This window comes from Plecotus auritus (genome assembly GCF_963455305.1).
Source record: "Plecotus auritus genome assembly, chromosome: 2".
In the NCBI taxonomy this organism is placed as follows: Eukaryota; Metazoa; Chordata; class Mammalia; order Chiroptera; family Vespertilionidae; genus Plecotus; species Plecotus auritus.
The window spans coordinates 223,676,384-223,703,561 of record NC_137771.1 but is presented as its reverse complement, the minus strand read 5'-3'; the positions used below and the strand labels follow the sequence as shown (position 1 = coordinate 223,703,561).

At 47.2% G+C, this 27,178-nt stretch overlaps 1 protein-coding gene across 3 annotated transcripts in view; it reads right to left on the bottom strand.

Annotated features, from left to right (window-relative positions):
* The window catches only part of DSCAM (DS cell adhesion molecule), a 469,811-nt gene that overhangs the window by 36,974 nt on the left and 405,659 nt on the right, over positions 1-27,178 (bottom strand). For all 3 annotated transcript variants that reach the window (XM_080655259.1, XM_080655257.1, XM_080655258.1), the window contains 7 exons: positions 25,216-25,369; positions 22,490-22,607; positions 20,521-20,684; positions 18,834-18,932; positions 15,485-15,673; positions 14,030-14,320; positions 10,181-10,357 (listed from right to left, as the gene is read on the bottom strand). In XM_080655259.1, the coding sequence (XP_080511385.1) occupies positions 10,181-10,357; positions 14,030-14,320; positions 15,485-15,673; positions 18,834-18,932; positions 20,521-20,684; positions 22,490-22,607; positions 25,216-25,369 (1,192 nt within the window). The remainder of the gene's footprint in view (positions 1-10,180; positions 10,358-14,029; positions 14,321-15,484; positions 15,674-18,833; positions 18,933-20,520; positions 20,685-22,489; positions 22,608-25,215; positions 25,370-27,178) is intronic.

Sequence of the window (27,178 nt, the reverse complement as noted above, 5' to 3'; positions counted from 1 at the left end):
GGGGACTGGGGCCAGAGCTGGTTGGCAAAGGTGAGAGGCCTTGAGGGTTGGCTTAGAGGACTGCTGTGAGAGCAGGGGGCAGGGAGTAGATAACATAACAGCAGATAGAGGGTGTGGGTGCAGAGCGACAGTAGGAAGTCCAGGGAAACAGCAAGACCAGGGCTGTGAGTGAGGTAATACAAGGATAGGAATAGGAGTCTAGAAGGATATGGAAGCAGCAATTTGGGTGGAGACTGAGGTCCTTGGCTTCAAACAAGCTGGAGTGCTTAACATATTATAGAAAGTTGGGGTCATTAGGTGAAGCTGTTCAAGGCGCATTTGAAAGCAAGTTTGGGAAAGATATAAGGGCTGAGATGAGGCTCAGGGTCTTATTCGACTTTATATGGGGACAGTGGAAAGAGATGATGGAATCTTGGACACACCTCTGTATAGAGGTACAAAGAGAATCTGGGACAAGTTCAGAATTTTTTTTAAAAAAATCATGGAATGAAGAGCTTCATAGACAAGGAAAAGCTCAAGGAGTTAATCACCACCAAACCAGTATTACAGGGTATTCTTTAAGAAGAAGAGGAAGAAGAAGAGGAGGAGGAGAAGGAGGAGGAGGAGGAGGAGGAGGAGGAGGAGGAGGAGGAGGAGGAGGAGGAGGAAGAAGAAGAAGAAGAAGAAGAAGAAGAAGAAGAAGAAGAAGAAGAAGAAGAGATAAAAATATGAACAATAAAATGCCAATAAATACATATCTATCAACAATTGAATCTAAAAATCAAAATAAATGAACAAGGAATCTAATGAATAAATTATTGAATAAAACAGAACCAGAGGCATGGAAACATAGAACAGACTGAAGAATCTCAGAGGGAAGAAGGGTGGGGGTGGGTGGGAAGAGATTAACCAAAGAACTTATATGCATATATACACTACCTCTGGACATGGATAATAGGGTGGTGAAGGCCTGGGTTGGGGTGGGAACTGGGTGGAAGGGAGTAATGGGGGAGGTAAAGGGGGACATCTGTAATACTCTCAACAATACAGATTTAAAAAAATCATGGAATCAGAGTCTCATGAACATTAAAGAATTTTCAAATCAGCCTCTTAATAAATATTTGAGTCCCTTCCCTGGTATCTTGGACAGATGTTAAAAGGAGCTAGGCCATTGGTGCTCTAGGGAAGGGATCCATGCTGCCACTGCACATACAGTGCCCCATCTTCACTCCCAGGGTTGACCTGCCTCTCAAGCCTGCTGGTCTCTCCCACCTCAACTTGTCTGCATGGGACCATTGCTTTGTTCTGTCTCCTTAGTCCAAATCTCAGTTACTGATCAACAGTCCCCTCCCTTGTCTCCCCAGCTTCAGTCTCTCAGCGCTCTAAGTGACATCCACACTGCAGGAAGGGTCATGGATCTGAAACACTCTCTACTGTGTCACACCCATGCCTGGGAACTCTCAAAGGGACCTCCCGGCCATCGGGACCTCTCAGCACAGTGCCAGCCTTTGCATGTTGGTCCCACACTGTCCAGCCCTTTGACCCTAAACGTCTCTCTGAGTGTCTTACGTGTTCTGCAGAAAACCCAGCACTCTGTTCCTCCAAGACCTCCAACACCTTCGGGAACCATTTACAAAGCATCCGAATATGTCCACGGAGATGCCATGTCTGTTTCTTTGCGTCTGCTTTCTCTTTTCCAGGATGAATCCTCTCATTTTCTCAACCTCTCCTCAGATGGCAAAATTTCTAAGTAATTCTCTGCGTGGGCCTCTCCTCTGTGAAAGACCTGTGATTTCATACTGTCCTTTATTAAGTGAGGCTGAGCACAGAACCTGGGGATTGTTTGATGTCCTCCTCATATACCAGTGAGAACACGATGCTCATTATATGTGTTGCAAATGAATTTTCACAACTTGTTTAGATGTCTTTACAAGTCTCCCTAGTACATTTTATCTCCTTGCTTCCAGCCTTTCGAAGTCCTTTACAATTTGGATTATTCTTCCCTCTAATACATTAGCTTTCTGACAGGGATTTGTGCAAACTCAAGATCGGCCCGGCCTGCCCTTATTCCGGCGTTAGCCTGGAGCCCCTTATTAATCAGCCCTGTCAACACGCCCATGGGGTTTGTCCAGGCTTCCTGGGACTGCTGTCATTTCCTGACTGCTCACACACCATCCTTTCTATAACCCAAACTAGTTTATTTCAACCTATAATTTCTAGAATTTACTGTCTTTGAAAATGGGTATGGAGTATAGCTACTTTCTAACAACTTTAGTTTGACTCTTCAAAGATTATTCACAAAGGTTTTGGGTTTATGTCTGTAAAATTTTTGCTCAGAATTCTAAAATATTAGGATTTTGGAGGTCTACGGACTGGACCTCATGACACCTTCCTTAATCTTCCCAGTGGGGACAATGGTTTTCCCTTCGGTGGACGGTCCCAGCAGTGACGGGTGGCACAGCATCCTGCTTGCCATTTGGCAACTAAATAATAGTTTGTTGTAAACATGGTTTGCATCCCCTACCAGCAAGGGGTTGGGAATGTTATTTCATTTAAATCAATTTAAATGATCAGGGGCTCTGGTTATTTTTTCAATCCCTCCCTCCCTCCCTCCCCCCTCCCTCCCTCTTCTGTGACTCTCGGTCTACATGGTCTACATTTTCTGGCTTGACCGGCACTCTTGCTGCACATCAAGCAGAGCAGGTGTTGCTGCCTGCCAGCTGTTGATACGAGAGCATCGTCCCAAGCCTCTTCTTCTTGCCCAACACGCTAAACAGCCTTTGATGTTGCCGGTCACATTTCCCCACTAATTTCAGCTCAATCTGAGTTTTAGACTTTGTGACAACTTTCTCCAACCGCCTCCTACTCCTCCACGTCTGTCCCTGGCTCCGTGCTCTCCACTTAATCTTTGGGGTCAGGAAATGATGCAGAAATACCACCGGGAGAGTCTAGTTATACTATAACGTGGAAGAAGGAATGTCAAAAATTACCATTTGCTCACTCTCTGAATGCACAAGGAGGGCTGGGAAATGATGGCTGAGGTGGATTTAGTGACCACAAGGTGACTGACTGGTCCTCTGCCTGCAGGAGAGCAGTTTCATGTGGGTGGTGTGGGTAGAAGTGACACGTGAGGAGTTGGGGGCCATGGAGAGGCAGGGTAGCTGAGCACAGAATACTTTCCAAGAATTCAAGGGGGAAGAGGTAGAGAGAAGGGCAGTATGTTGAAGATATGCAAACTATGTATTTTTTAAATATAGGGGAAGCCTGAGGGGTAGTGAAAATATAAATAAAAAAACAAAGACACGGAAAAATAAATGATAAAGTAGCTTTTGATACTCTGTTCATACACCTCCTTATTCTTTCATTGATAAACCTTTTTAAGCTAACTTAATATTGATGAAACAGACCATTGCTTTTTTGAATATCCCAAAGTCTGAGTAAGTTTCACAGAAAGAAATCTGGGATAGGCGACCGTGAGCTGGGCTCCCCGATTTCCATCATCATCCTATCTAATAAAAGAGTAATATGCAGATTGACCATCACTCCAACACACAAGATGGCTGCCCCCATGTGGTCAAAGATCCTGCCCCCATGTGGACACAAGATGGACACCACAAGATGGCCAGCAAGGGAGGGCAGTTGGGAGGGACCAGGCCTGCAAGGGAGGGCAGTTGGGGGTGATCAAGCCTGCAGGGGAGGGCAGTTAGGGGTGACCAAGCCAGCAGAGGAGGGAAGTTGGGGGTGACCAGGCCTGCAGGGAAAGGCAGTTGGGGGGGACCCAGGCCTGCAGGGGAGAGCAGTTGGGGGGGACCAGGCCTGCAGGGGAGGGCAGTTAGGGATGACCAGGCCTGCAGGGGAGGGCAGTTAGGGGTGACCAGGCCTACAGGGAGGGCAGTTAGGGGCAAACAGGCTGGCAGGGGAGCAGTTAGGCATCAATCAGGCTGGCAGGGGAGTGGTTAGGGGTGATCCGGCTGGCAGGCAGAAGCGGTTAGGGGCAATCAGGAAGGCAGGCAGGTGAGCAGTTGGGAGCCAGCAGTCCTGGACTGTGAGAGGGATGTCCGACTGCCCGTTTAGGCCGATCCCCACTGGGATCGGGCTTAAATGGGCAGTTGGACATCCCTCGAGGGGTCCCAGATTGGAAAGGGTGAAGGCTGGGCTGAGGGAAAACCCCCTCCCCCATGCACGAATTTCGTGCACTGGGCCTCTAGTTGATATATAATTCTGGACAAGTTCCCTTCCATTTTCATGTCAGCACAATAGGGCACAGTGATGTGAGGTTCATACACGACCTATTTGCGCGGCGATTAAGAGGGGAAATAAGATAGTGTACAGCACAGAGCTATGGAAGAGGAAGAAGACAGCTGATTAACACACGGTTCAGTGAGTTCCTTGGAAGAGGCACCCCCAGCCAGGTCAGGAGCATCACAGCGTGGCTCCCTCCATCCCTGTGCTCCTTTCAGGGACCACGGACCATCGCTCCCATTGTGGGTCTGCACGTGGCGTGGACATCCCTACCAGCACGCAGCACAGGCCACATTGCAGCAGAGAGAGGGCGCAGGGAGGCTCGGGCACCGCACTGTGCCAGCATATGTCTTTAAAAAAGAGGATCCTCAGTCATAGCCACATGATAACATTTTCATTTCTGAAGTGCTAGCTAAGGAACATGGAATATATCTCAACTGGACAGTCACCTGCACACACCCAGAAAACCAAAAGGCCCATGGGGGCGGGGGAGGGGGGCGGGTGGCAGACCTTACCCTGCACTTTAGCATCTGTCAATCATTCTTATTTGCAAGCTTCCTCACAGCAATCCCTGCTTTTCCGTGGGATTGAGATGGGTGTCATAAAGCAGCTCTTTCATAAGGGCTATATGCCTGCATTTAAGTTTTGACAATATCGTAATGGGACGTCCAATCATCAGCATGTTCAAATGAAAGGGGATTAAAAAACACGAAATAAATACCTGACGAAGAAGACCATCTATACCTGCCACCTGAGAACACAAACACCGACACAACAGACATCAGGCAGGACAGACCTCCGTGGCTGACACCAGCTTTCTCCCGCCCAACAGGACACTCCCTGGTCCTCACTCACTGGTCCTTAACCCTGTTGTCACCCCCTGTTCCTTTGCCTCCCTGGTCCTTAACCCTGTTGTCACCCCCTGTTCCTTTGCCTCCACTCTCTAATACAGAACCCTTGTTACTTAGCTCTGCCTAACACGTTTGGAGATTTGAAAGGATGGTTTTATTTAAAAATTAAGCAAAGAAAAAAAGAACAGGAGCAAGGAAGGGAGAAAGGGAGGAAGGAAGGAAGTAAGGGAGGGAGGGAGGGAGGGAAGAAGGAAGAAAACACAAAAGCAAGAGTTTCAGAGAAGATGGTTCTGAGCCCATCGAAACCACTTTGGACATTTGTTGCCTTGGCGATGAAGGGTGCCCTCCCAATTTCTTCACCGACGAATACAGAGCAAAAGCAGGTTTAGAGTTGTGAGTGTGTGAAACACAGAGTTTATTCTTGTATTATTATTGATTAACCATTGGATCATTTTCCACATGAACAACTGTACACTGACTTTTGCCCCGTCCTGTATTGTGTCTCCCACTCACGGAGCTCCTGGGACCTGTGTCCTGCCATCCTCATTGACTCAAAGTCCACCTCTGGTCTGCGGGTCCTTGGGCTCCTGGGTGCACACTCCTCACCCTTTAGATTCATCAGGTTCAGGCCGTTACAGATGAGGAGAGCGTTCACCTCAATTGCAGAGCAGATAACGGACATCTCAGAACTGAGAAAACGATGGAGACGCCTCCTGGCCTGGCCTTAAACTGTGCCCGTGTGTGCAGAACCATGGGACCGGAGGCTCTCTGGGAATGGCTTTATAACGTGAGGCCATTTCCAAAAAAGTTTAATGAAGGGAAGAAGGGCATTTTGCCACGGAAGCATGGTCACATTTTCTATCCCCATTGATCTTTATCTGTAGCTTATCTGAAGTCTTGGAAGTAGCTTTATGGCTTGGCACGTGGTGGCTGGGCCAACATAACTGCACCCTCTCGGGTAAACTCCTTCAAGGAGGAAGCTTTTAGTGATCCCAGAGTTGATTACTTGGCATGGGAATCATTTTTTTTTATAAGGTTAGGGCTGCTGGGATCCGTGGCCCAGCCAGTGACTCATCCTATAACATTGCACTTGAAAGGGTTTAGAAGTGGGAAAAATCAGGGCATCATTAAAAGCAAACTGTGGCTTCTGAACTCCTGGATAAGGTTAGAGATGGAAAAAAATGTAGCACTTACAGACAATTTAGACATTAGGAGGCCGCTATGCTCTAAAATTAGTAAAGTGCTCAGGAAGAGAGAATATAGGTTGGCTAAATTGCTTGAGTCCCATTTTCTTTCTTCTCTCTCTCTTTCTCTCCCCCTCTCTCCCCCTTCCTTAAAAAAATATTGTTGTATTCACCTAAGTAGGTTGCTTGTCTATATTGTAAAATATATCCTGCTTGTAAACATTTAGTCATTTCTAGCAATCAAAGTCAACAGTATGAAGTTGGCCTCGTGTAGTAACTTTAACAGTGCCCATTAGGAACCCCTACGATATTTGTCTATAATCCAAATTTTCTCATTTCCATTTTTGATCCTGATTGGTGATTGCTCAGACAACTTTGACATATTAGGAACGTCCTTATTTTGGACAGTAAAAAATACTGTACGGAGCAGCTCTTTCCATAGACGCTGTAAATATGTTTGAACTCATTCTAACCCAGCACAGAATCTGTGCCTTATGTGGGTCAGGTTGTAATTGGGAGATTCTGCTAGTGAACTCTGTTTCATACAGAGGCACCTAGGATATTAAACTCTGTGCCTGCAATTTCCCTCCCTGTTGTTAAGTAACATTTCAGGGGCCCTGTAGGGCTAACAGACAAAGGTCTTTCTGGGGCAAGGCCTAGCCTTTCAGAGAGTCCTCCTCACTCTCTCCTATATGGGACACTTCTCACAGTCATAGGACCATGACCCTGTCCCTCACAGGCCTTGGTTCACTGCCACAAGTGTCCAAGTCGATAGTTCTGGGACAGAGTCTTCGTAATCTTTTCTCTCTGAGGCCTGGTCAAACTCGGGGGATAAGTAGAAATGGTTAAGAAGATTTTCCTATTGGGTTTAAGAAATGTTGCATCTGGCACATGGTAGATAATAATGGTTTGTTGAATTGAATGTGTTTCAGTGCATCCGCATTAAAGCTCGCCCTCGGGAAGCAGATGGAACTGGGTCTGGCACTTGGCATTCTCGCTGCCCTCCTCTCAGAACTCTGATCCAGAGCCTTTGTTAACACGTAAAAAATGCAAGTCTGCAGAGAGATGCCTTTGTCCCGGGCAAGCGGCTGCTCCTCAGCATCCCTCCTGAATGCACCCTCTCTGCCACAGCAAGCATTTTCTTCCTCCTGAAACCCTGGTGCAGGCTCTATTTTTTCTCTGACACAAAGGAAACAACTGTTTCCGGGGAATGAAAGCCCGTGCTCTCTGACGTGAAGCATAGCTTTCCTCACCAAGACCCTCTATAAACTGCAGCGTCTGGAACTAGAGGTGCCTAGAGTAGAAATGTCAGTTCCAGCAGATTTTCTGGACAGAGCCCTTGTGAAGCAGTCACTAACTTACAGGAATGATGAAGAATGAAGGTAAAGGGGGCACGGCCCCCCATCAGTCTAACCCAAGTGTCTCAGCAAGAGCCAGCAACAGCTCTACCATCTTTCCTTGCTCTCAGAAAGGAAAGTGAGGCTGGGAGCTAAAGTCAGAAGTAGAAGCTATATATATATATATATATATATATATATATATATATATGGCTAATATGCTAATTGTCCCTCTGACCGTTTGACCATTTGCTATGATGCACACTGACCACCAGGGGGCAGATGCTCCAACTGGTAGGTTAGCTTGCTGCTGGGATCTGGCTGATTAGGACTGGGTGAGATGGGCCAGACATGCCCTGGAGCCCTCCTGTGGTCCCTCCCCAGCCCCAATCATGCACCAGTGGGGTCCCTCGACCTGGCCTGCACCCTCTCGCAATCCAGGACCCCTCAGGGGATTTCGGAGAGCTGGTTTCAGCCTGATGCCCTCAGGCCAGGCTGAGGGACCCCACTGGTGCATGAATCCATGCACCAGGCCTCTAGTAGGAAATAAAACAATCGCTGGAAAGGAAGGAGGAAGTGTGGGGCCAGGGGAGAAAAACAAAGGTGAACTTGGCAGATGGCTGTAGTGTCGGGAAGGATTGCCTCGATTTTAACCCATTTGCTTCCAGACCCTTACTGTGTGCATAAAAAAATGAAATATGGGCAATTCGTAGTCTTCTAAACAACCAGGCTGCCTGCATGCCACAACGACAGACCCTTCTTGGTCTGTCTGTTGTTGGCTCCTCAATAATAATGTCCCTAACAGTCCAGGAGACTGTTTTCTGTGAAAGAGGGTTCGCCACACATCCCTCTGGGCTTTCAGTGGTGAACATTGGAAATGAAATCCAGCCCAGCTCAGCGTATACTGCATTTCTCAACATACCGGGCAATGGTAGATTTTCGTGGTGCTGCATCGTGGAGCTCCTAGCTGACCTCTCAGTTTCTTCCCATTAATCACACCTTGTCTTGTGCTTATGTAGAACCTGGAGCCCATTTTAGCATTTGTGACATTTTTGGTTCTATTCCCAGCAGATGTTAATGTGTCTCCCACCTGCACTAAACCCACCGTTCCCAGGCTCTTTCTTTCCACGTCTGCACATCCAACATCTGGGGCAGGGTTAGGGGTCTGGGACATTACCAGGACGGGGGTTAATGCATTATAGAGCCTGTTTCAATGAGCTTGGGGTGCGTCGGAAACTTTGGGCTGCAGAAGATTTAAACGGGACTGTTAAGTGTACAGATGGAGTGCAGGGCACTTCGAATATTGTAACTATTGGCAGAGTGGAGATAAACTGGTAGCAACATGTGTTAGAGTCATATAGAGGGGAAAGTGGTGGGAAGCAAAGACAGGCGGAAATGTCACCATGTCCTGCTGCTCTAACTGGATGGTGGTTGATTTAGGTTTTGCAGAGGAGTCGATGTTTTCCACATGAATCTTCAAGGTTCGGGATATCACCGATGTGGATTTTTTGAAGGGGGGCGGGGAGTGCAATCCCAGATTTGTTCCTCAAATGCCACTTTGAAGAATATACAGAGCCCTGCACAATGGTATCTCCACGGCACTGACCACACACGCGAACAACTCGGAGATGTATTTTACCAGAAGGCGGCCCATTAAACTCTCTGGCCATGCAAAGTGGAGGACAGGGACACACTTGTCCAGCACAGCGTTTTGTGTCTTAAAGAACTTGCTGTCCTCACACCGCAGAGCAAGGGCAAGTGAGGGCTGTTGGCCAGGCCTGGACGCAGCCTCGGCCCAGCGCTCGGCAGGGCCGGGTGTTACAATGGTGGGGCCTGCCAGCCATGTGCTCACCCGGCCTGGGTGCTCGTTCTCCAGGATTTTTCCTTCGTTAGAGAGAAACTCTTACTCTGGGCTTCAGCTCAAATTTCTGATTTGGAAAAGTGTTTGTTTCTGCCTTGTCATGTTCTACCTGTACCATCAGCCTTCAGTTTCCACTCCCTGCCGATAAAACAGTTCCCATTTTGCCCAGCCGGGGTGGCTCAGTGGTTGAGCATCACCCTAGGAACCAGGAGGTCACCGTTCCATTCCCGGTCAGGGCACAGGTCCGGGTTGTTGACTCGATCCCCGGTGAGGGCTGTACAGGAGGCAGCCATTGAGAGAGATCAATGATTCTCTCTCATCATCGATGTTTCTATCTCTATCTCTCTTTCCCTCTCCCTTCTGCTCTGAAATCAATAAAAATATATTTTAAAAAATAGTTCTCATGTCCAGAACACATCTGAAAGGTCTTCTTAGAGGAAACCTAACTGGTACAGTACTGGCCTTGCTGCAAATGAAAGAAAGTGGGGTTGAAAACTCATGAGAAAATCACCGTCTTTGCCTCCCCATGTCTGGCATTTAGAAGACTGGCTTTCACTTCATTTCTGAGCGACTGTGTAGTAAGGTTGTGTGACTTTTCCCTGAAGGCTCAGCAGTCTTGCTGTAGGGACATCACAGGGCCGGGCAGGGGGGACCTGGCTCAGGGGGTACCCGTCGAGTGAGGGCAAGTGACTGCGGGGCATGGGTGGCGGCCCAGCCCTGACTCACCTCTCAGCCGCTTCAGCCTCTGCTCCCGCCTCCGTCTCCGCACCACCAGCAGGAGCACAAACAGCAGCAGGACCCCCACCAGGATGCAGGAGATGGTCACCAGCATCTTGAGCCCCTCATTGGTCGTCAGCCCTTCTTCGCTTTGGACAACGGACTTAATGAGTGGAGGGATTGTACCTGAAAGCAGGGCCGTGATGTTAGATGGCTGTTAATGAGGACAGCATGGCGGAGTTTTAGGGATGATGGGTTACAACAATCGTGCCATGTGATCTGAGGTGTCAGAGGTGATGGGGGGGGGGTGGTGAGGGGAGTCTTTATCTAGGTTCTTGCTGACTGATCTACTCGCTCACTCCCTTCCTTCCGCCTGACTTGTAACTTAGTCTGCAGCACATCAGCTCGGCATCAGCACCAAGGGCAAGGCGCATGGCTTTGAAAGAGACTTCATTTTGCAATGTCCTGCGGGGTGCAGATAGTAGCATAATGTCCAGGCGAGACGCTTAAAAAAGCCACATGCATTTACTTGGCCTGAAGTGGCACCCCTCGCACCATTGAGAGAGGCAGTTTGAAAAATTGCACATCAGAGAAGGAACAATAGTCCTGGCAAGTGGACAGAAGCGATCGGCAGGGAGGCTGCACCAGACACCCCGGCTTAAAGATGCAAAGTCCCCTTCCGTTTGGTTATTCACTTGCTTTTTATCACAGGTGCAAGAGCAAATGTACTTTAGAAACTCTCATTTTAGGTGTAAGAGCTACAGACAGCCCTTCAGAGGGGGAGCCATCAGGTACCCAACCCAAGCTACTTCTGGACCAGACACTTAAACAGCGCTAGGACATTCAGGTTATTTAGAATCATAAGCAAACGCCGGACGCTGCTTTCTATGAAGAGGCTGAACACAGTGGTGCAGAGATGCAAACACAGGCATCCTTCGTGATGTAACACCCTCCATCTCACTGTATTCTCCATGTCAAACAAGGGCCGGGAAGCCTGTGATTTAGAAAAAAGTGCAATAAACACCTTCCCCTTGAACAACCATGACCGCTATCTTGCACTTAGTAAGCAGGGCAGGGAGAACAGAACCCAGTTCTCCATGTGATCAGGATGCATGTCCTTCCAACGTAGCCGTGTTTTGGGCTGGAAACCCAAGTCTGCAAATGCTCAGAGCCCAGGTAAGAGGCACAGAAGGGATGCTGGTGAGGATGGGTCTGCCAAACCAAGGCAAACACAGGAAAGAGCAGAGACGTTTGGCGAAAGAAATGGCAAAGGAGAGAGTTGATAAAGAAATGGAAGAATCTGCAATCCGACAGGTACAGATGTAAGGCTAATTGTTCATGGTTGTTTTTCCCAAAGTGAAGCAAATTCTTCAGGCGATGTGACCAAAGAGATATTAAAGCTCCACATCTACGAAACTGGCTCAGAGAAACCCGTCATCTCTCGCACGGAAAATAGAAAAATGTACTCGCGTTTCTTAGTGTAATAAAATCATTTTCGATTTCAGGAAATTAAATGCAGCTCACAGGACCTTCTCATGATTATAATCTAAGATCCCGGATAAAGTGAGAGCGTGACATTTTCTATGTTTAGAAGACACACTTTTACAATCTGCAGTGCCCTGTTTGAGCAAGAACCACAGTTTCTCATTCCACGCACGAGCGCTTTCTAATTAAATGATTAGCTGCAAACACATCACCGACCTGGGCATTGACTGCTCTGGCGTCTGCACAGATTACAGAGACGCTGCCTGTCCCTGTGATTATTGGAAGTCAATTACTGAAAGTCAATAATCGAAAGTGAGACATCTACTTGTGACCTACATGGGTACCTGCTAGCAAAGGACTTAGGGCAGTGGTCGGCAAACCACGGCTCGCGAGCCACATGCGGCTCTTTGGCCTCTTGAGTGTGGCTCTTCCACAAAAATACCACGGCCTGGGCGAGTCTATTTTGAAGAAGTGGCGTTAGAAGAAGTTTAAGTTTAAAAAATGTGGCTCTCAAAAGAAATTTCAATCGTTGTACTGTTGATATTTGGCTCTGCTGACTAATGAGTTTGCCGACCACTTAGGGGAAGCCTCAAATACTAAGGAAATTGTTCGTAAGTGTCAAAGTCATTTATTTTGTAAACCAAAGAATTAAACTGTGATGGGCGGGAAGCCTGTGGGAAGTGCTACTTTGCCCGTGTGATGGGGACAGCTTTGAATGATGTCGCATGTACCCGAGGGCTGGGAAGCTAGAAGAACATCAGCCCAGGAGGAAGAACATCACTGTCCAGGAGGAAGAACATCAGCCCAGGAGGAAGAACATCACTGTCCAGGAGCTGGGCAGGCTGTCCCAGGGCTGTGGGGCAGCATGTCTGGCAGAGATGGGCCCAGGCTGGTGCGGCCAATACCAGACAGCTGCCACCCGGGGTCCTTCCTACATCCATGGGCTCCAGGCCTGGAATGCTGGAGATGTAGCCCTAGGCCATCATCCAGGACAATCCAAGACAAGACGTCCAAAGGAGGATCCCAGGCCACCTCACCTCACTGATGTCCTTGGATTGTTTCTGAGGGTCCTCGGGTTCATGGACCTTCTTTTCTTAGGACAGGATGACCGATACCCCATGGAAGTTACAGAGCTTTAATTAAACAAGGACCCAAGTGCACAGAGCAGAGGAGGGAACACCCCTTAACCTGCCCTGTGGTAAGTCAAGTATTGGGGTGCTTGCTTAGGCTCAAACTTTCCAGGCTAAGTCACCCACCACCACGGTCTGCTCTGATCCACGAAGACTGGACAGAAGGCGCTGAGGAGCTAAGACAGCCTTGGGCAAACTACGGCCCGCGGGCCGGATCCAGCTGTTCTATCCGGTTCTCTTGCTCTCCCCTCTGCTCCTTTACTTTGAATTTATATTAGTTCATACAAACACTCCATCCATGCTTTTGTTCCGGCCCTCCAGTCCAGTTTAAGAACCCATTGTGGCCCTCGAGTCAAAAAGTTTGCCCACCCCTGACTAAGCCAAACATTCTGACACATTGCAGCCGGTTTTGTCTTGTGATTAAAGCCCTAATTCAGCCCCGCAGCTCCCTGAGGGGCGTCAGTGCCAGGCTGCTGGAAGCAGCATCAACGTGCTGCTACTGGGGCTTTCTAAAGTTCCCCAGACACAGGCCCTCAATGTCTCCGCCTTCCAGCTTCACTGGGTTGGGCCCTTGTTCGAATACCAATAAATGGCCCTTGACTAGGAGTTGCAGAAATCAAGACTAACGATACATCATTTACTTTGGTCAACTAAGCGTCACAAGATACCTCACCTGGTTTTCAAAAAGCTCATGCAAACTTCCTATGTGTGTGTGTCTATATGTGTGTGTATGTGCATGCGTGCACATGTACTAGCAGCCTGTAGACATAATTCTATTTCCATCAGTGCCTCTATTTCTGCTCAGTGACTAACACAAGCTTGTTTATCATGAAAACTGGTTTTGCACATGCAGTTTAAGGGCTTAATGAGAGCAAAACAGAAAGTTGTATGTGAATTGGGATGGGGCGTGGAAGGGGTGGGAGACAACAAAAGCAATGTTGGCGCACAGTCATAGACAAGGTACAGAACCACATGGGAAGAGTCCTTCAACCCGAAGAGCATCCTCCTATACCAAGACTCCCTAATGACAGTCCCCTTGGCCCTCGTCCCTTCTTTCTGGATGACAGCCCTGGTCATGTGGGTACAATGAACTCGGGAGCCCTGGAGAGAGGGGCATCGAAGGCTAATGGAATCTGTGGGCAGTGGTCCCTCTGTGCCAAGGATGAATGTCAGATGGGAAAGAGACAGTGAGCACGTGCACATGTCCCAAGACACAGACAGGAGGGCCATAGAGCCAGCTTACTGCCGTCATAGTTGAGCGTGGCGAAGTTGGCCTGCTTCTCCGCACAGCCTGCGCTGTTGCACACCCTCATCTGCAGCTCGTACCACGTGGCTTCCTGCAGGTCGTACAAAATGTAGGACTTGGAGAGAGAGGTCCGCTGAGCTGTGGTCCAGACCGTGGTCCCAAAGGGTCTGTACTCGAGTGTGAAGGAGGTGATGGGGCAGCCGCCGTCATTCCAGCCGATGAGGTTCAGCCTCACGCGTGTGGTGTTGATGCTGGCAAAGAGCTCTTGCTCCTTGGAGAACTGGGGCTCTGTGGGAAGAGGGACAATGGGATCAGCTCATGGGACAGTGAATGAGAGCTGCCCAAGGTGTCATGTTCTCCCTCAGGCTCCTTTCTCCACCTAAGCAGGGAGCTCAGGACAAGTAGGGCTGGCAGGCCACTCCCAACTGGTCCACCATTGATAGGGTCCTTATGGCCCAGTGGGCTGTCTCCTTCTACAATGACTGAGGTGTGGGAGGGAGCACTGTGTGGGTAAAGGTCATTTTCCTGTATCTTCTGGTTCCCTGAAGAACAAGCTATTTTCACATATGTGTGTCCTTGAGTGGTTCCCAAGGACCTTCTGCAGTGGGCTCACCTGTGTCCGGGGGTGACCTGACCCCAGAGAAGACAGGGTTGGATTTGGGAAATACCAACAGGGATCCCTCACTATCCAAATGCTTCATGCTAGAGCCCACAGACCTCATGGCATTTCTGTATAAATCAATCCCTCATCATTTGAACCCTCACCAGGTTATCTGAAACTCAGGTGCCCAAGAACATCTCTACCTTCTCAATTCTCGCTCCCCTGCCATCCAGCCCACCACACTGGTTCAAATCCAGATGCCAGGGAAACCTCTGCAAAGACCCCCTCTTTACCTCCTTATTTACTCTCACCTACAGCTATGGCCCTCCCTCTTCCTGGGGTCCCAGGGCTGCAAATTTCACCGTGATATGCAATTTCCCTTGGGGTTCATCTCCTCGAAGGTCCGTGTTTCAGATTAAAAAACCCCACCTCACATTAAAGGTTAACAATCTACCCCAGTCACTTCCCACTTGAAGAGCAGGGTCTTTGAGGAGACATGAAAATTACAGACAGAGGGGGTCTGGGGGAAGAAAGGGAGAAGGTCACACTAGAAGGTCAAAAGGTAAATGTCATATTTCATGGACACTTTATGTTGGCACGAAAGCCCTTGATTTTCAAATGACACTTCTTTTAGCTGCAAATGAGATATTAAAAAAAATAAAAGAACCAGAATACTCCATAAGGACGAGCCATCCCTCTCATTACTCTGTAACACAGTCAAACTCATGTTGGGAAAAACAGAGTTTAAACACACAAACATACATGCAAATATATGATGCATTTGTGATTCCAATGTCCCCTTTCATCTGGAAAACAAAGGAACTCCAGAAATAAGAAGAAGGCACACATACCTTTCCCTAATGTTTTCGCTTCTATGATTTCACTTATGCGCCCGGGGCCCACTCCATTTTGCGCGGTGAGTGTGAACTTGTACCAAGTACCGCATTTCAGGTTTTCCAGGCGATAAGAACGTTCACTTGGGCTGATGGGAAAACTTCCCCACTGCTCACTGTTATCCTCCGAGTATTGCAATATGTAGCCTTCAGAAGACAAGAAATGCATTCAAAAGAGTGTTATTTGTTTCTACCAGGAGTTGGCTTTTGTTTGCATTTTAAAAAATGTATTCTTTTTTTAAAATATATTTTTATTGATTTCAGAGAGGGAGGGAGAGGGAGAGAGAGAGAGAAACATCAATGATGAGAGAGAATCATTGATCAGTTGCCTCCTGCATGCCCCCTCCTGGGGTTCAAGCCCACAGCCCAGGCATGTGCCCTTGACTGGAATTGAACTCGGGACCCTTCAGTCTGCAGGCCAATGCTCTATCCACTGAGCCAAACTGGCTAGGGCCGATGTTTGCATTTTGACAGGAGTTCTCAGAACACTCACATCTGGGGAGAACATTGGATCTCTTCTAGTCCCAGGAAAGTTAACCCAGGCCTGAGAAGTGCATGGTGACATAATGGTTAGTGAGGGATTTAGGCCACACCTGGCATTACTATGTTGGCATTGTGGGTGGTGTGGTGAGAATAAAACCACTTTCTGTCTGTTCCCTTTTAGGAGGTATACTGGCAGAGGGAAATGGACACTCAATCCCTAAACAGCTGCCCTTCAGAGCACACACGCCAGATCCTTGGGCACGAGCACGGTCTGAAGCTGAGTTGTTGTTGTGTGTGTTTTTTTTTAAATATATTTTATTGATTTTTTACAGAGAGGAAGGGAGAGGGATAGAGAGTTAGAAACATAGATGAGAGAGAAACATGAATCAGCTGCCTTATGCATAACCCTCACTGGGGATGTGCCCGCAATCAAGGCACATGCCCCTGACCGGAATTGAACCTGGCCCGCACCAGTCCTCAGGCCGACGCTCCATCCACTGAGCCAAACCAGTCAGGGCTGAAGCTGAGTTGTTTTTAAGAGACCAAAGTTCTAGAAAAGGGATATATTATCAATGGTGGTGGGAACCCCATCAACCACCTTCGACTCACTCACAGCCACGCAGAGAATCGGCTCTGAACCCTGCAGCCCTCCCAGCATTGCAATGGGAACCTGGCTTCTCCTTGGTTTGAAAAACCCCTCCAATACTTCACATGTACTTTATGCACCTTTACTTCTGCTACGGGTAACGACAACTGTCCATTCTTTGAGCTCTCACTATGTGCCAAGCACCTCAGCCAGTGACTGACATTACCTCGTGGAACCTATGAAGTAGTGATTATTCCCTCTAAGGTCCAGATGAACACTCTGAGGTCCAGAGAGGTTAGGTGACCATCCTAGGGTCTGATAGATTCAAACCCCAATGTCAGAATCTAAAGCTCATGCTCCTTGCCCCTGTGGTCACTGAGACGTTCCTCCTTGGTATGACCTTCATCCCTGTTACCCCAACCACCTTCCTGGGGTGAACATATCCTGTCTGCCCTGTCCCCTGTCTCCTAAATGTTCACACCCAGGCAACCAGGGCCTAGCGTGCCTGTGCATGGTGTCCTTATACTCAGGGACTCGTATCTTCCATCTTGCCCATGAACGCCATTTTTAACACTGGCAAAGTGCTTCTCACTTCCACACTACAGAGCCTCCTAAACCCAAACTGGCAGCATCATTGTTTGTTCAAACTTGCCACATGGAGAGCACCATCTCTGACTCCTCCTTCCAAGGTCATGGTCAGTATCTTCCCTACTCCTTCCTCTTCAATCTTCCCTCTTGCCCTCTGCAGCCTTGGGGTCCGATGCTCTACCACCTTCAGGACCAACACTTCATTTTCTTCCCTTTCTTTCATTTCATTTTAGCCGAGAGCACTAGGGCCCCTTGAACTCTTCCCTTGGTGCCCCATCTTTCTCCACAAAAAAGTCCTCTAACCAGCCTAGAACCTCTGGTAGACCATGTTCATAAGGAGGCTGTTTTCACTCATCTTCTGACTTCCTGCTGCACCTATCCCACCCAGTCACAGTTCTGGTCACCTGTGATCTGCTTTTCTTCTCAGCTGTCCAGAGTCACTTGAGGAAGTCATTGCACTGTGATAACTGTGACCACTACAATTTGTGCTGTTTAGCTGCAGCTGGGGCCTCCCTCCCACTTGGCAATGACTTTGTTCATCTATTAATGACTCTGTGCATTCACATGGCAGCTGTTACAAATCTTACCCACACTCCTCAAACCCACAAATGATCCTTACCCCTAATCATCCAACTATTTTTAAATAATAATCTCACCTCTTTCTTTCCTAAAAAAAGGGAAGATCCTCCCCTTCAGCCAGAGGAGTGCTAATAAATGTTTAACAACTGGCTCTTGAGGGAAAAAAAGAGTCCTGTTTGGTAGCATTTCTCATTTGTGTGGAGTGTAAACACCCAGCCTGGCTGCAGCCTGAGTGCAAAGCTGGGAAGTGGCAAGCAGCTCATGTGCTGGAAGGAGCCGGGAGCAGGGGCTTCAGTGCCCACTGGCTTCACCCTAAAAGGCCCCTGTATTTCCAGTTGACTTCTCACCCTTCCTCCTTTCTCAGAGAGAGACTATCCTCTGCCTTTGGGAATCTGAGCCTTCCATCCTCTCTCACCCGCCCGAGGTCCTCTTTGCTCAGTCACTCAGCCCTCACTCCTGTGCATCTGCGGCCTCTTCAGCTGGAATGTCTCCCTTTCCTTGGTCTACAACTTGCTCAGAATGATGCTTTCCCAACTCCACGAATGCTAAAATTACCACACTATCTCATTCCATCATTATAAACCTCCTTTATTCCATTCTACTATGCACTCATTGCAAAAGCTCGGGACAAATCAATCATTTTCTATCTAAACTCTAAGTTCTCCAACATTTATTACTGTACAAGAACAGTAACTGTGGTTACTTGAATGAATGATTGATTGCATGAATGAATGAATGATATAGTGTTGACAACATGGAGAAGAAATGGTATGTAGAATCTTAGGGGGGAGGTTAGCATTTGATTTTGCTTTCTATTCTGCATTTGTTACTCTTTCACTCAGACAGGAGACACAACAATGATTTTGCGAATGGGATTCTTTGGGTGAACGATGCATTTCAACAAATACCATAACAGTAGATGTGGTTTCTTATTGAGGTAATGGAAAAATTAATCATAGGATGTATTTTTGGGAGGAATAAACGTAAGATTATTGGATGAGGGTGTGTCACTTTATAGCCTGTGGATAATGACAATTAATCAATGATTGTGGACAACCTCTTCCTTTTTACCTCTGATAGAGCTGCCCCCATTGTCCCCAGGGAGCCAGGAGAGGGTGATGGAAGAAGATGTGGTTTTGGACACTGTAAGCCGAGGCTGATCTGGTGGCACTAGACAGGAAACAGTTGTTAGAAAACAAGAATTAGTTTCTCACATCTTTAATCTTCTTGAACAGTCATTTACCAAGTCATGTCTATCAGCCATTCATTAAAGAAGTGTTCAAGATTGCCAAAATATGCAATTCACTTCTGTCAAGATGTCTATTTAGTTGATATCCTGGGCTAAAGAGATAGAGCAGAGTGAATCTATTATTTAAAGGAAATGCAACGACATTTCTACTTGGATTTATATCTAACTCATTTCCTCACCAATTCCTGGAATTTCTGACTTGCTCATCACTAATTGAAATCTTCTTTAAAGTTACTAAGGATACATGCAGTATTTTACCCTGTATTTCAACCACGATTCAAGTGAGAAAGATAAGTGGCATGCACTTAGCTGTTCTGTTCTCAGTGATGCGAAAGAGGGAGGACGAGAATGGCTTGCGGGGAAAGAACTATAAAATTTTCCACTTTTTGTAGCTACTCCCAACACAAAACACACACACACACACACACACACACACACACACGCACGCACGCGCACACACACGCACGCACACACACAGAGCTCCGAAAATCCAAGGTGTGCCATTGAGTGGCAGCATCTGATTTTCAATGCTTATAACAAGGTTTGAATACTACATACTTCTAACCAATGGGCTTTAATATTATTTTGGATTAGCTCTGAGGATAAAAACACCAGAGAAATTCAGAATCAGGTTATTCAAATTATAGTGAAAGCTTCCCATAAAATGTCCTTCTCTTTACTTCTGAGGGCAGCCGGATATATGAACCCAAAGGCATGAAAAACAGACCCATCTCTTTCAAGTCCATCTTCTAAAATGTTTTGGAGTTCTCCTGACTTCAAGTCAAAATTTCAGATCAATTTTGCATTAGTTTTTTAAATTCTAGTTCTTCTTCCCTCCCTTCTGCTGAGGACAATATCAATTTTATTTTTACTTGCTGTGATTATTAAATGTGACAATACTTAAATCTGAAGATTTCTTTACCCATAAAAATCAGGGGCCTCCAAGTAGGAACCCAGTCAATGGCCATTTGGGATTTTACACTGGATTTTAATTTACAATCTTAAGCTTGCTGTGTACTTTTATGTATGCTAAGAAAAATTCCCCATGTTCTATTAAATACACAATTAACTATTATAGCAATTAGGATTTAGTGTCCTTTTTACATATTGCATATAAGAACTGAGTTAATCAGCAGACATCAAGGGCCTCAGTTCAGACTTATTTTTTTGTGTTTTCTGGGTTACACTTCTACCTCTGCAGAGTGAACCATGTGATTCATGGAAGTTATGGAGAAGGGCTCTGTCAGCGATGCTCATGTGAAGGAATATGAGACCAGCTCTCTACATGCAAAAATGGAACCAGTGTTACCACCTCTGGAATCATGAATGCTTTCTCTTTTCTTTGACTTGTTTCATTATGTTTTCCAGAATGAACATACGTACTTTTTGCAACAAGAAAACAGCAATGAGCTTTTTCTCAAGGCTGATTTTTTAAATGTGCTCCTCTTGCTTCTGCCTCTAGGCATGCATACACCCAATATCGTTACCAAGAGCCCCACCGTGCTTTACCTTGCACTTGTAAGTTTAAAATGATCTCATCGGAGCCCCAGTTGTTATTGGCGATGCAGCTGTAGTAGCCCGAATCCTCTGCCTTCACCGTGCGGATGACGAAGCTCCCGTTGCTGAACACGCTCCTCCGCCCATCAATCGTCACCAGGCTGGGCGTCCCGTTACTGCCTCACAGGAAGAAAAAGGCACAGATTAAAGAAATTACAATCCAGATTAGCTGAGGTTGGGGAAGAGCATAAAGACTCTCTTTGAAGCAAGCAATGCGTTTGGATTCATAAGAACTAAACTATGATTCTATCATGAGAACAATCAGCCGAGATGTGTTCTTTGTAAAAAATGCTATGCAGACGTGAGTCGCTGTCCAGGGTCTGGATCAGGCTCCTCACACATGTCCCTGCCTGCCATGTCCTCCACCACATAGGCACCTGTGACTGCCTCTTTCTGGGGATTCCTCCTGTGGGGACAAGTGCCATTTGACCAGGTCATACTATGAACAACTGGATTTTGGGATCTCTTCTAGATTCACTTAAAGTGACAGTTGTTCATGATTTTGACATTAAAATGGACAGTGGTATGTCAAGGGGGTGACAAGTTGACCCTAGCATGAAGAGAGTTCCCTCATCATCATTCCCAAGGCCATGGTGGTGCTTGTCCAGCCGTGTGGGTCACCTCAGGGAGAATGCCATTTGACCTTGGGAGCTTACGTCTTTCCTTTAAATCAGTGGTTCTCAACCTTTCTAATGCCGCGACCCTTTAATACAGTTCCTCATGTTGTGGTGAGCCCCAACCATAAAATTATTTTAGTAGCTACTTCATAACTGTAATTTTGCTACTGTTAATGAACTATAATGTAAATATCTGTGTTTTCCGATGGTCTTAGGCTCTACAGCGACCCACAGGTTGAGAACCGCTAGCAGGGTCACCTAAGACCATTAGAAAACACAGATATTTACATTACGATTCATAACGGTAGCAAAATTACAGTTATGAAGTAGCAACGAAAATAATTTTATGGTGGGGGGTCACCACAACATGAGGAACTGTATGGTTGGGGGTCACCACAACATGAGAACTGCTGCTGTAGAGCCTAAGACCATCGGAAAACACAGATATTTACATTACGATTCATAATGGTAGCAAAATTTCAGTTATGAAGTAGCAAGGAGAATAATTTTATGGTTGGGGGTCACCACAACATGAGGAACTATATTAAAGGGTCGCAGCATTAGAAAGGTTGAGAATCACTGCTTTAGATGAACTGACTTTAAAAGAGATGAGAAAAGTGGTCTCTGGGCCAAGACCATTATTTCAATAGTTTATGTCTCTTGAGTGCTTCTATTTGAAAATAGGTACTCCTCTGAATCCATTTTGTATCAAATCTTTACGCTCTCTAGTGAATTCTCAATCCTTTAAGTCCTAATTTTTTCCTCTGAATAGAGATGAAACACTTTAAAAAGTTACATGGACACAATACATCTCACCCACTTTCTCCCCGTCTTCCCTGCTATTATTTTAATAATGACTTTTGGGAATGAAACCAGATTTTGCATTAGCGAAGTCCTTATTTCTTACAGTCACTTCTCAGAGCGTTTGAGTTAGGGTTAGTGGGTCCATTATCTCGGAAAGGCGAAGAGATGAGTGCTAAGTCTTACATAACCTTGGGTGCATTCATCTCAGTTATATGAGAAATTTACATGAGAAGGTACAGAAAACGCCCGCAGAGGATACTGGGTTGGTCAGACCATTTTCCTTATAATCCTTCTTTTATGAACTTAAAGGCTCTGAATTTAGGGAGGATTTACATAGTAGAGCAGTTCCTTTTAGTGCTAGAGCTGAGGTCCGTCCCCCACCCCATCCTCTCTGTCTGGGAAGAGTGGGTAGGTTTTGCAGCTTTCACTGGACCCAGCTCAGTGTCTCTGGTGCAATGTCTTAGAGCTCCGCTGAAGGCACACATCGGGTTACTGGTTACCTGTCTTTCATCCACTTCACCGCAGGCGCAGGGTCCCCCACAGCTTTGCACGGCAAGGCGATGTCTTTCATCCACGGGGTCGTAACCGTGCCGCTGAAGGTCAGGATTCGCGCAGGAGCTGCACGCCAAACAGAGAAGAAGCCGATTAACGTGCAGACGCATCTACACAGAGGTCAAGATGACTTTCCCCATCACAGCAGCACCCAACAAGGGGCCTGCAGCCCTGCCCGTGAGCATCCCTGACCACGCTATTCTCTGGCACCTGGGTTTGAAGATGGGGTTTTCGCTGTGGGAACATACAAACAGCCGAAAATCCCCACTGTGGCATTTCCCCCTTCTATTGACTAAACATGAGGAGCCCACATTAATGATTTGGGGCTTCATAAGCCCAGCAGCTCTATCCAAGCTGTGTTTTCTATGAGTCCAATTATTTTTCAAAACACTTTATTAAACAATTTATCTCAACACCCAAACTGCACATTAAAAGATACTTTCAATATCGGAGAGAACAGGCAATACCAAGCATAAAGCTCAAGGGACGGGAAGAAGTAAAACTGGAACAACTCCTATCAATCAATTTTCCGGCCCTTTCCTGACGTTATTATTTCCACTTGATCTTTGGCACAGCGTTAAGGACAATGCACGTTTTCAGAGGGGCCTCCCTTGAAGAATAACCCTTTGCCCAGGACAGTGATGATGAGACGGCTCCAACAGGATGTCTGTCAGGGCCACTGGCACAGGGCGCCATTCCCAAGAGGCAGGAGGGCCCAGAGGTGGAGAGGAAAACCTGGGGTGGACCTGTGGCAGCAGAGGCCTCCTTGCAGACGGGAGGGCAGCACGGACAGGCTCCTGTGCTACCTTCTTGAATGAGGCACAAGAGTTAAAAGAGGCACCAAGATCCCCGCCTTCTAGAAGCAAAGCTAGTGTCCATCCTTTGCCGTGCCTGGGACACCACTTTCTGGGACGCTCCCTCCAGAAGCTTAGCCTGGCCACATCTGGCCCATGAAATACTTGCTCCAGCCTCCATGCTCTCTCTTTCTCTATCTTCATGGCTGGAAATGAAGAACCCCGGGACTTCAAATCCTGCTATGGAAGAAGCCTGGATCCCTGAATCACCACATGGTATGAGCCACCCAGGAGAGCCACCTGTCCAGAAATATCTGCGCTGGACTGACTGTGTTATTATGCTGAGCCTCTGAAACCCCCGGCATGCTGATTCCACAGTAAGGCACCCCTGTGTCCCCGGCATAGTGCTAACATGCAATAGGCACTCAAAATCATTTACCAAATTACCAAATGGTATTTCATCTCCCCAGACAAGTCCTACTCCTCTGGAAGTGGCCAGTTGCCAGTGTGACTCCTCTGAGTATATCATATCCTCCTGCATCAACCAGGCTGGTTCTGGCTATGTCTGAGATGTAACATTGGACACACCAAGTAGGGAGAAGTAAAGCTATTGCTACTCCTATGTCCATGTTGCAGTTCCCTTTTCATCCCACAGAGCAGTCCTTATGCCCTGTGACAACCAATGTTTTCCAAACGTCAGGCTGGCTGGATAGCATGACCAAAGAGTACAACTGACAAAAAAAAATAAAAATCCACTAATTACTTTTCTTACCAACTATATGCTTATTTTCTATCTGCCTTCAGGAATGCAACGCCACTGTGTTCTTTCCCCTCGCTACTTCATGCTGCTTCTTTCTTAGCGCTCACAGTTATGAGCACAAGAGCTCGTGGAGGTAACACTGGACCTTGGAAGGTTTATTTTCTCCTCTAGGCACCTCTAACCTTATCCTATAGTATAAAAGCCTAATATGCAAATTGTCCCCTTGACCGGGAGTTCAACAAGGGGGCGGCAGTGGTGGCAGCAGGTGGCCTGGGGAAAGTAGGGCAGTGGTGGCAACAGGCAACTGGGGTAAGGGAAGTGTCCTGGCCGGAACCCGGCAGCCAGCAGCCTCTAGGGACCCTTCCTGTGCATGAATTTCATGCACTGGGCCTCTAGTTAGTAATACATTGCCAATGTGGTATATGCAAAAGTCAGGAGGCACCTCCTGCTGGCCTGGGATTAAGATGTAAATACATTTACCCATGAGGAGTGGCAATTTAGGGGGACCCTAAACCCTGGATGGCAGCAATGACCAGAGGAAAATAAGAATGTTCTGTGCCTATAGGTCCGTGCCTTAGAGAACCAGTATAACATCTCAGGGTAAAGGTAAGCATATTCACTTACAGGAACTTTTTGTTTGGTGACTCCAACCTCCCACTGGTACTCAAGGTCTTTGCTTATAGCATTCTATTAATGGGAGAAGAGCACACGGTTTTCTTAGGTTTGTAAGGTTCCAAGTTCTAGAGACGAAATAGAGACCTTTTCATTTAAGAGGTGTGATACCTGGTTTGGAGGCAAGCAGAACTTCCTTGGGAGGCGGCTCTGTGGTGATTTTCACTACACAAAAGGGTGAGTGTGGTCCCCTTTTTCAAAGGCACCCTGAGCTGTAGGGCCACTCACCCTTAATGCTGTGCTTACCTCTAGGAGGATTCTTTTCTAATTTTCCCCAAAGCCAGTGCCAGCTACCAGCAACACCTTTTCTTGGGCTGAAATGTGGTATCATGTGATATTCTGGTTTACTTGATGTGTAGGGCATTGTAAGCGTTATTTCAGGAAGAACAGAGACTTTAAAGACAGCCCAATCACAATGGCAAACGAGGTCCTTACTACGGTGGCACACCTTTCGCTAATGGCTCTACCGTGATGATTTCACTGCTGTTGCCTCTGCCGGCTGAGGTCACGGCCACCACCCAGACGCTGTACTGACGGTTCCGGCTCAGGTTCGGGATTCTGTAGGAAAACGAGTCAGGAGAGGCTTCGAACTCGCTGATCACCTGTGACAGGAGACACAAATGTTCCCACATTCAAGAAGGCAAAAGGCACAAGTGAATATCCCAAAAGAATGGCTATTCACATGTTATCTATCATCAGAGTCAAAACCCTCCTCTAATCCTTCTCCAAAGGATTTGCTATGTGTATGGCGATGTCTCCCTGTAGCCTACATTTCTCTATGAAGCAACTTTGACAGCCACGGGTGAGCAAATTAACCCTTAAAATGATGAAAACGGACCACACATCTGTTTTCAGCTGAGATGGAGTAGCAAAAACCAGATTTAGTTTTCTACCCGAAACCACCAAAAGACACCTGTTTCAAAGGCTTCGCACACCAGGAACTGAAGGACAGTGACCTGTGAACACACGAGGTGAGGGGGTGCGACTGAAGAGATTTTACATTTCTGGGCGAGTTTCCAGGCTGTGGCCCAGAGAAGGGAGCCCGGGGGGAGCCGGGCAGCTTCTCTGAGTTGAGGAGACAGAGCTGAAAGACAGGGAGGGATCTAGATTCCTGGGACAGAGGACTGGGGAGAGAGGGCTGCACACAGAGAGAATCCTGGGGATCTGAAGAGGGTCCCACTTGGGTGCACAGCTGAGCAGACCTATGCATGCGCGTGAGGAGCTGTCAGGAGTCAGGAAAGAACCACCTGGAAGGACCGGAGGTCACAGCAGCCAGCATTCATCCAGGGCCAGGAACAGACCCTGCCCCCACCAGCTAGACTGAAAACCCTAGAGATTCACAGGCGTTGGACACAGTGCGTGCGGGCTTTACCTCGGTGGTAGGGAATAGTTAGCACTCGATTCAACACCGCCTGGTGCTGCCTAACAAATATTAAAAGCAAGGTTCATGAGAGGCTGAGGCAGGAATAGGATGTTCTTGCTGAGGGATGTGTACATCTCTATAACGTGTCTTTTCTCTAGCTGCCTTTTAGGTTTTCTTTTCATTACTCCAGGGTAGGAGGGGGGTTTGAACTCCAAGGAAACCACCAGACAGCTTGGAGCCTGGAAGGATATAGAGGTTGGGGACTCGCACAGGAGAAGGCCAAAGGCTAGCCGCAGCCCGGCTCACAGCAGCAGAGAGGCTGTGCTGGGACTGGCCGTCATTTCCAGTTTGGTGGGGTAAGGGTGCTTACACGTGGATCCTGCCAGAGAGAGCAAGACTGGTTGTCTAGAGAGGGATGCTCCTGGGCACGAGAGGCCTCCAGTGGAGGTGTGCACTGCAAATGACCTCGTACGTATGTCAAACAGCATCACTTATTGATAAATAGTGCATAATTCAACCATTGTGGACAAGTTCAAGAGGTGGCAACATTTAAGAGGAAGAAGAGCTAAATGGGGAAAAAATTAATCGGAAACTCACTCCGGATAGTAAAGCATATCTGCTGATTAAATCTTTCTCCTTAATGCTCAGTCCAGAATGCTTGTTCCGTGAAAGAGGGACGAGGCAGGTAGCTTCCTTATGAAATGTTTCCTCAGGACTTTAGTACGAGCTATGACACCATGGATTATATTTACATTTCATTAATTGTCTTTGTATTGGATACCAAATTTCCCCACACAGCAATCTAATTGTGTTTAAATTGACTTGCTAATTTCTACATGCATTTCAATATGTGACAATCCTTTCCAAATACTGGGAATGGTCAATGAAAAGAGAGCGATTTTATTTCCAGATTTCTCCTGATACTTCAGCTAGGCGGATACACCAAAGACTGTGAGGCCTTAAATGAGCTTGGAGGGGTAGAGAGAAACAAAGCAGAACTTGACTCTCCAGGGTCCACAACATAGAGAATTGCAGGGTATAGATGACG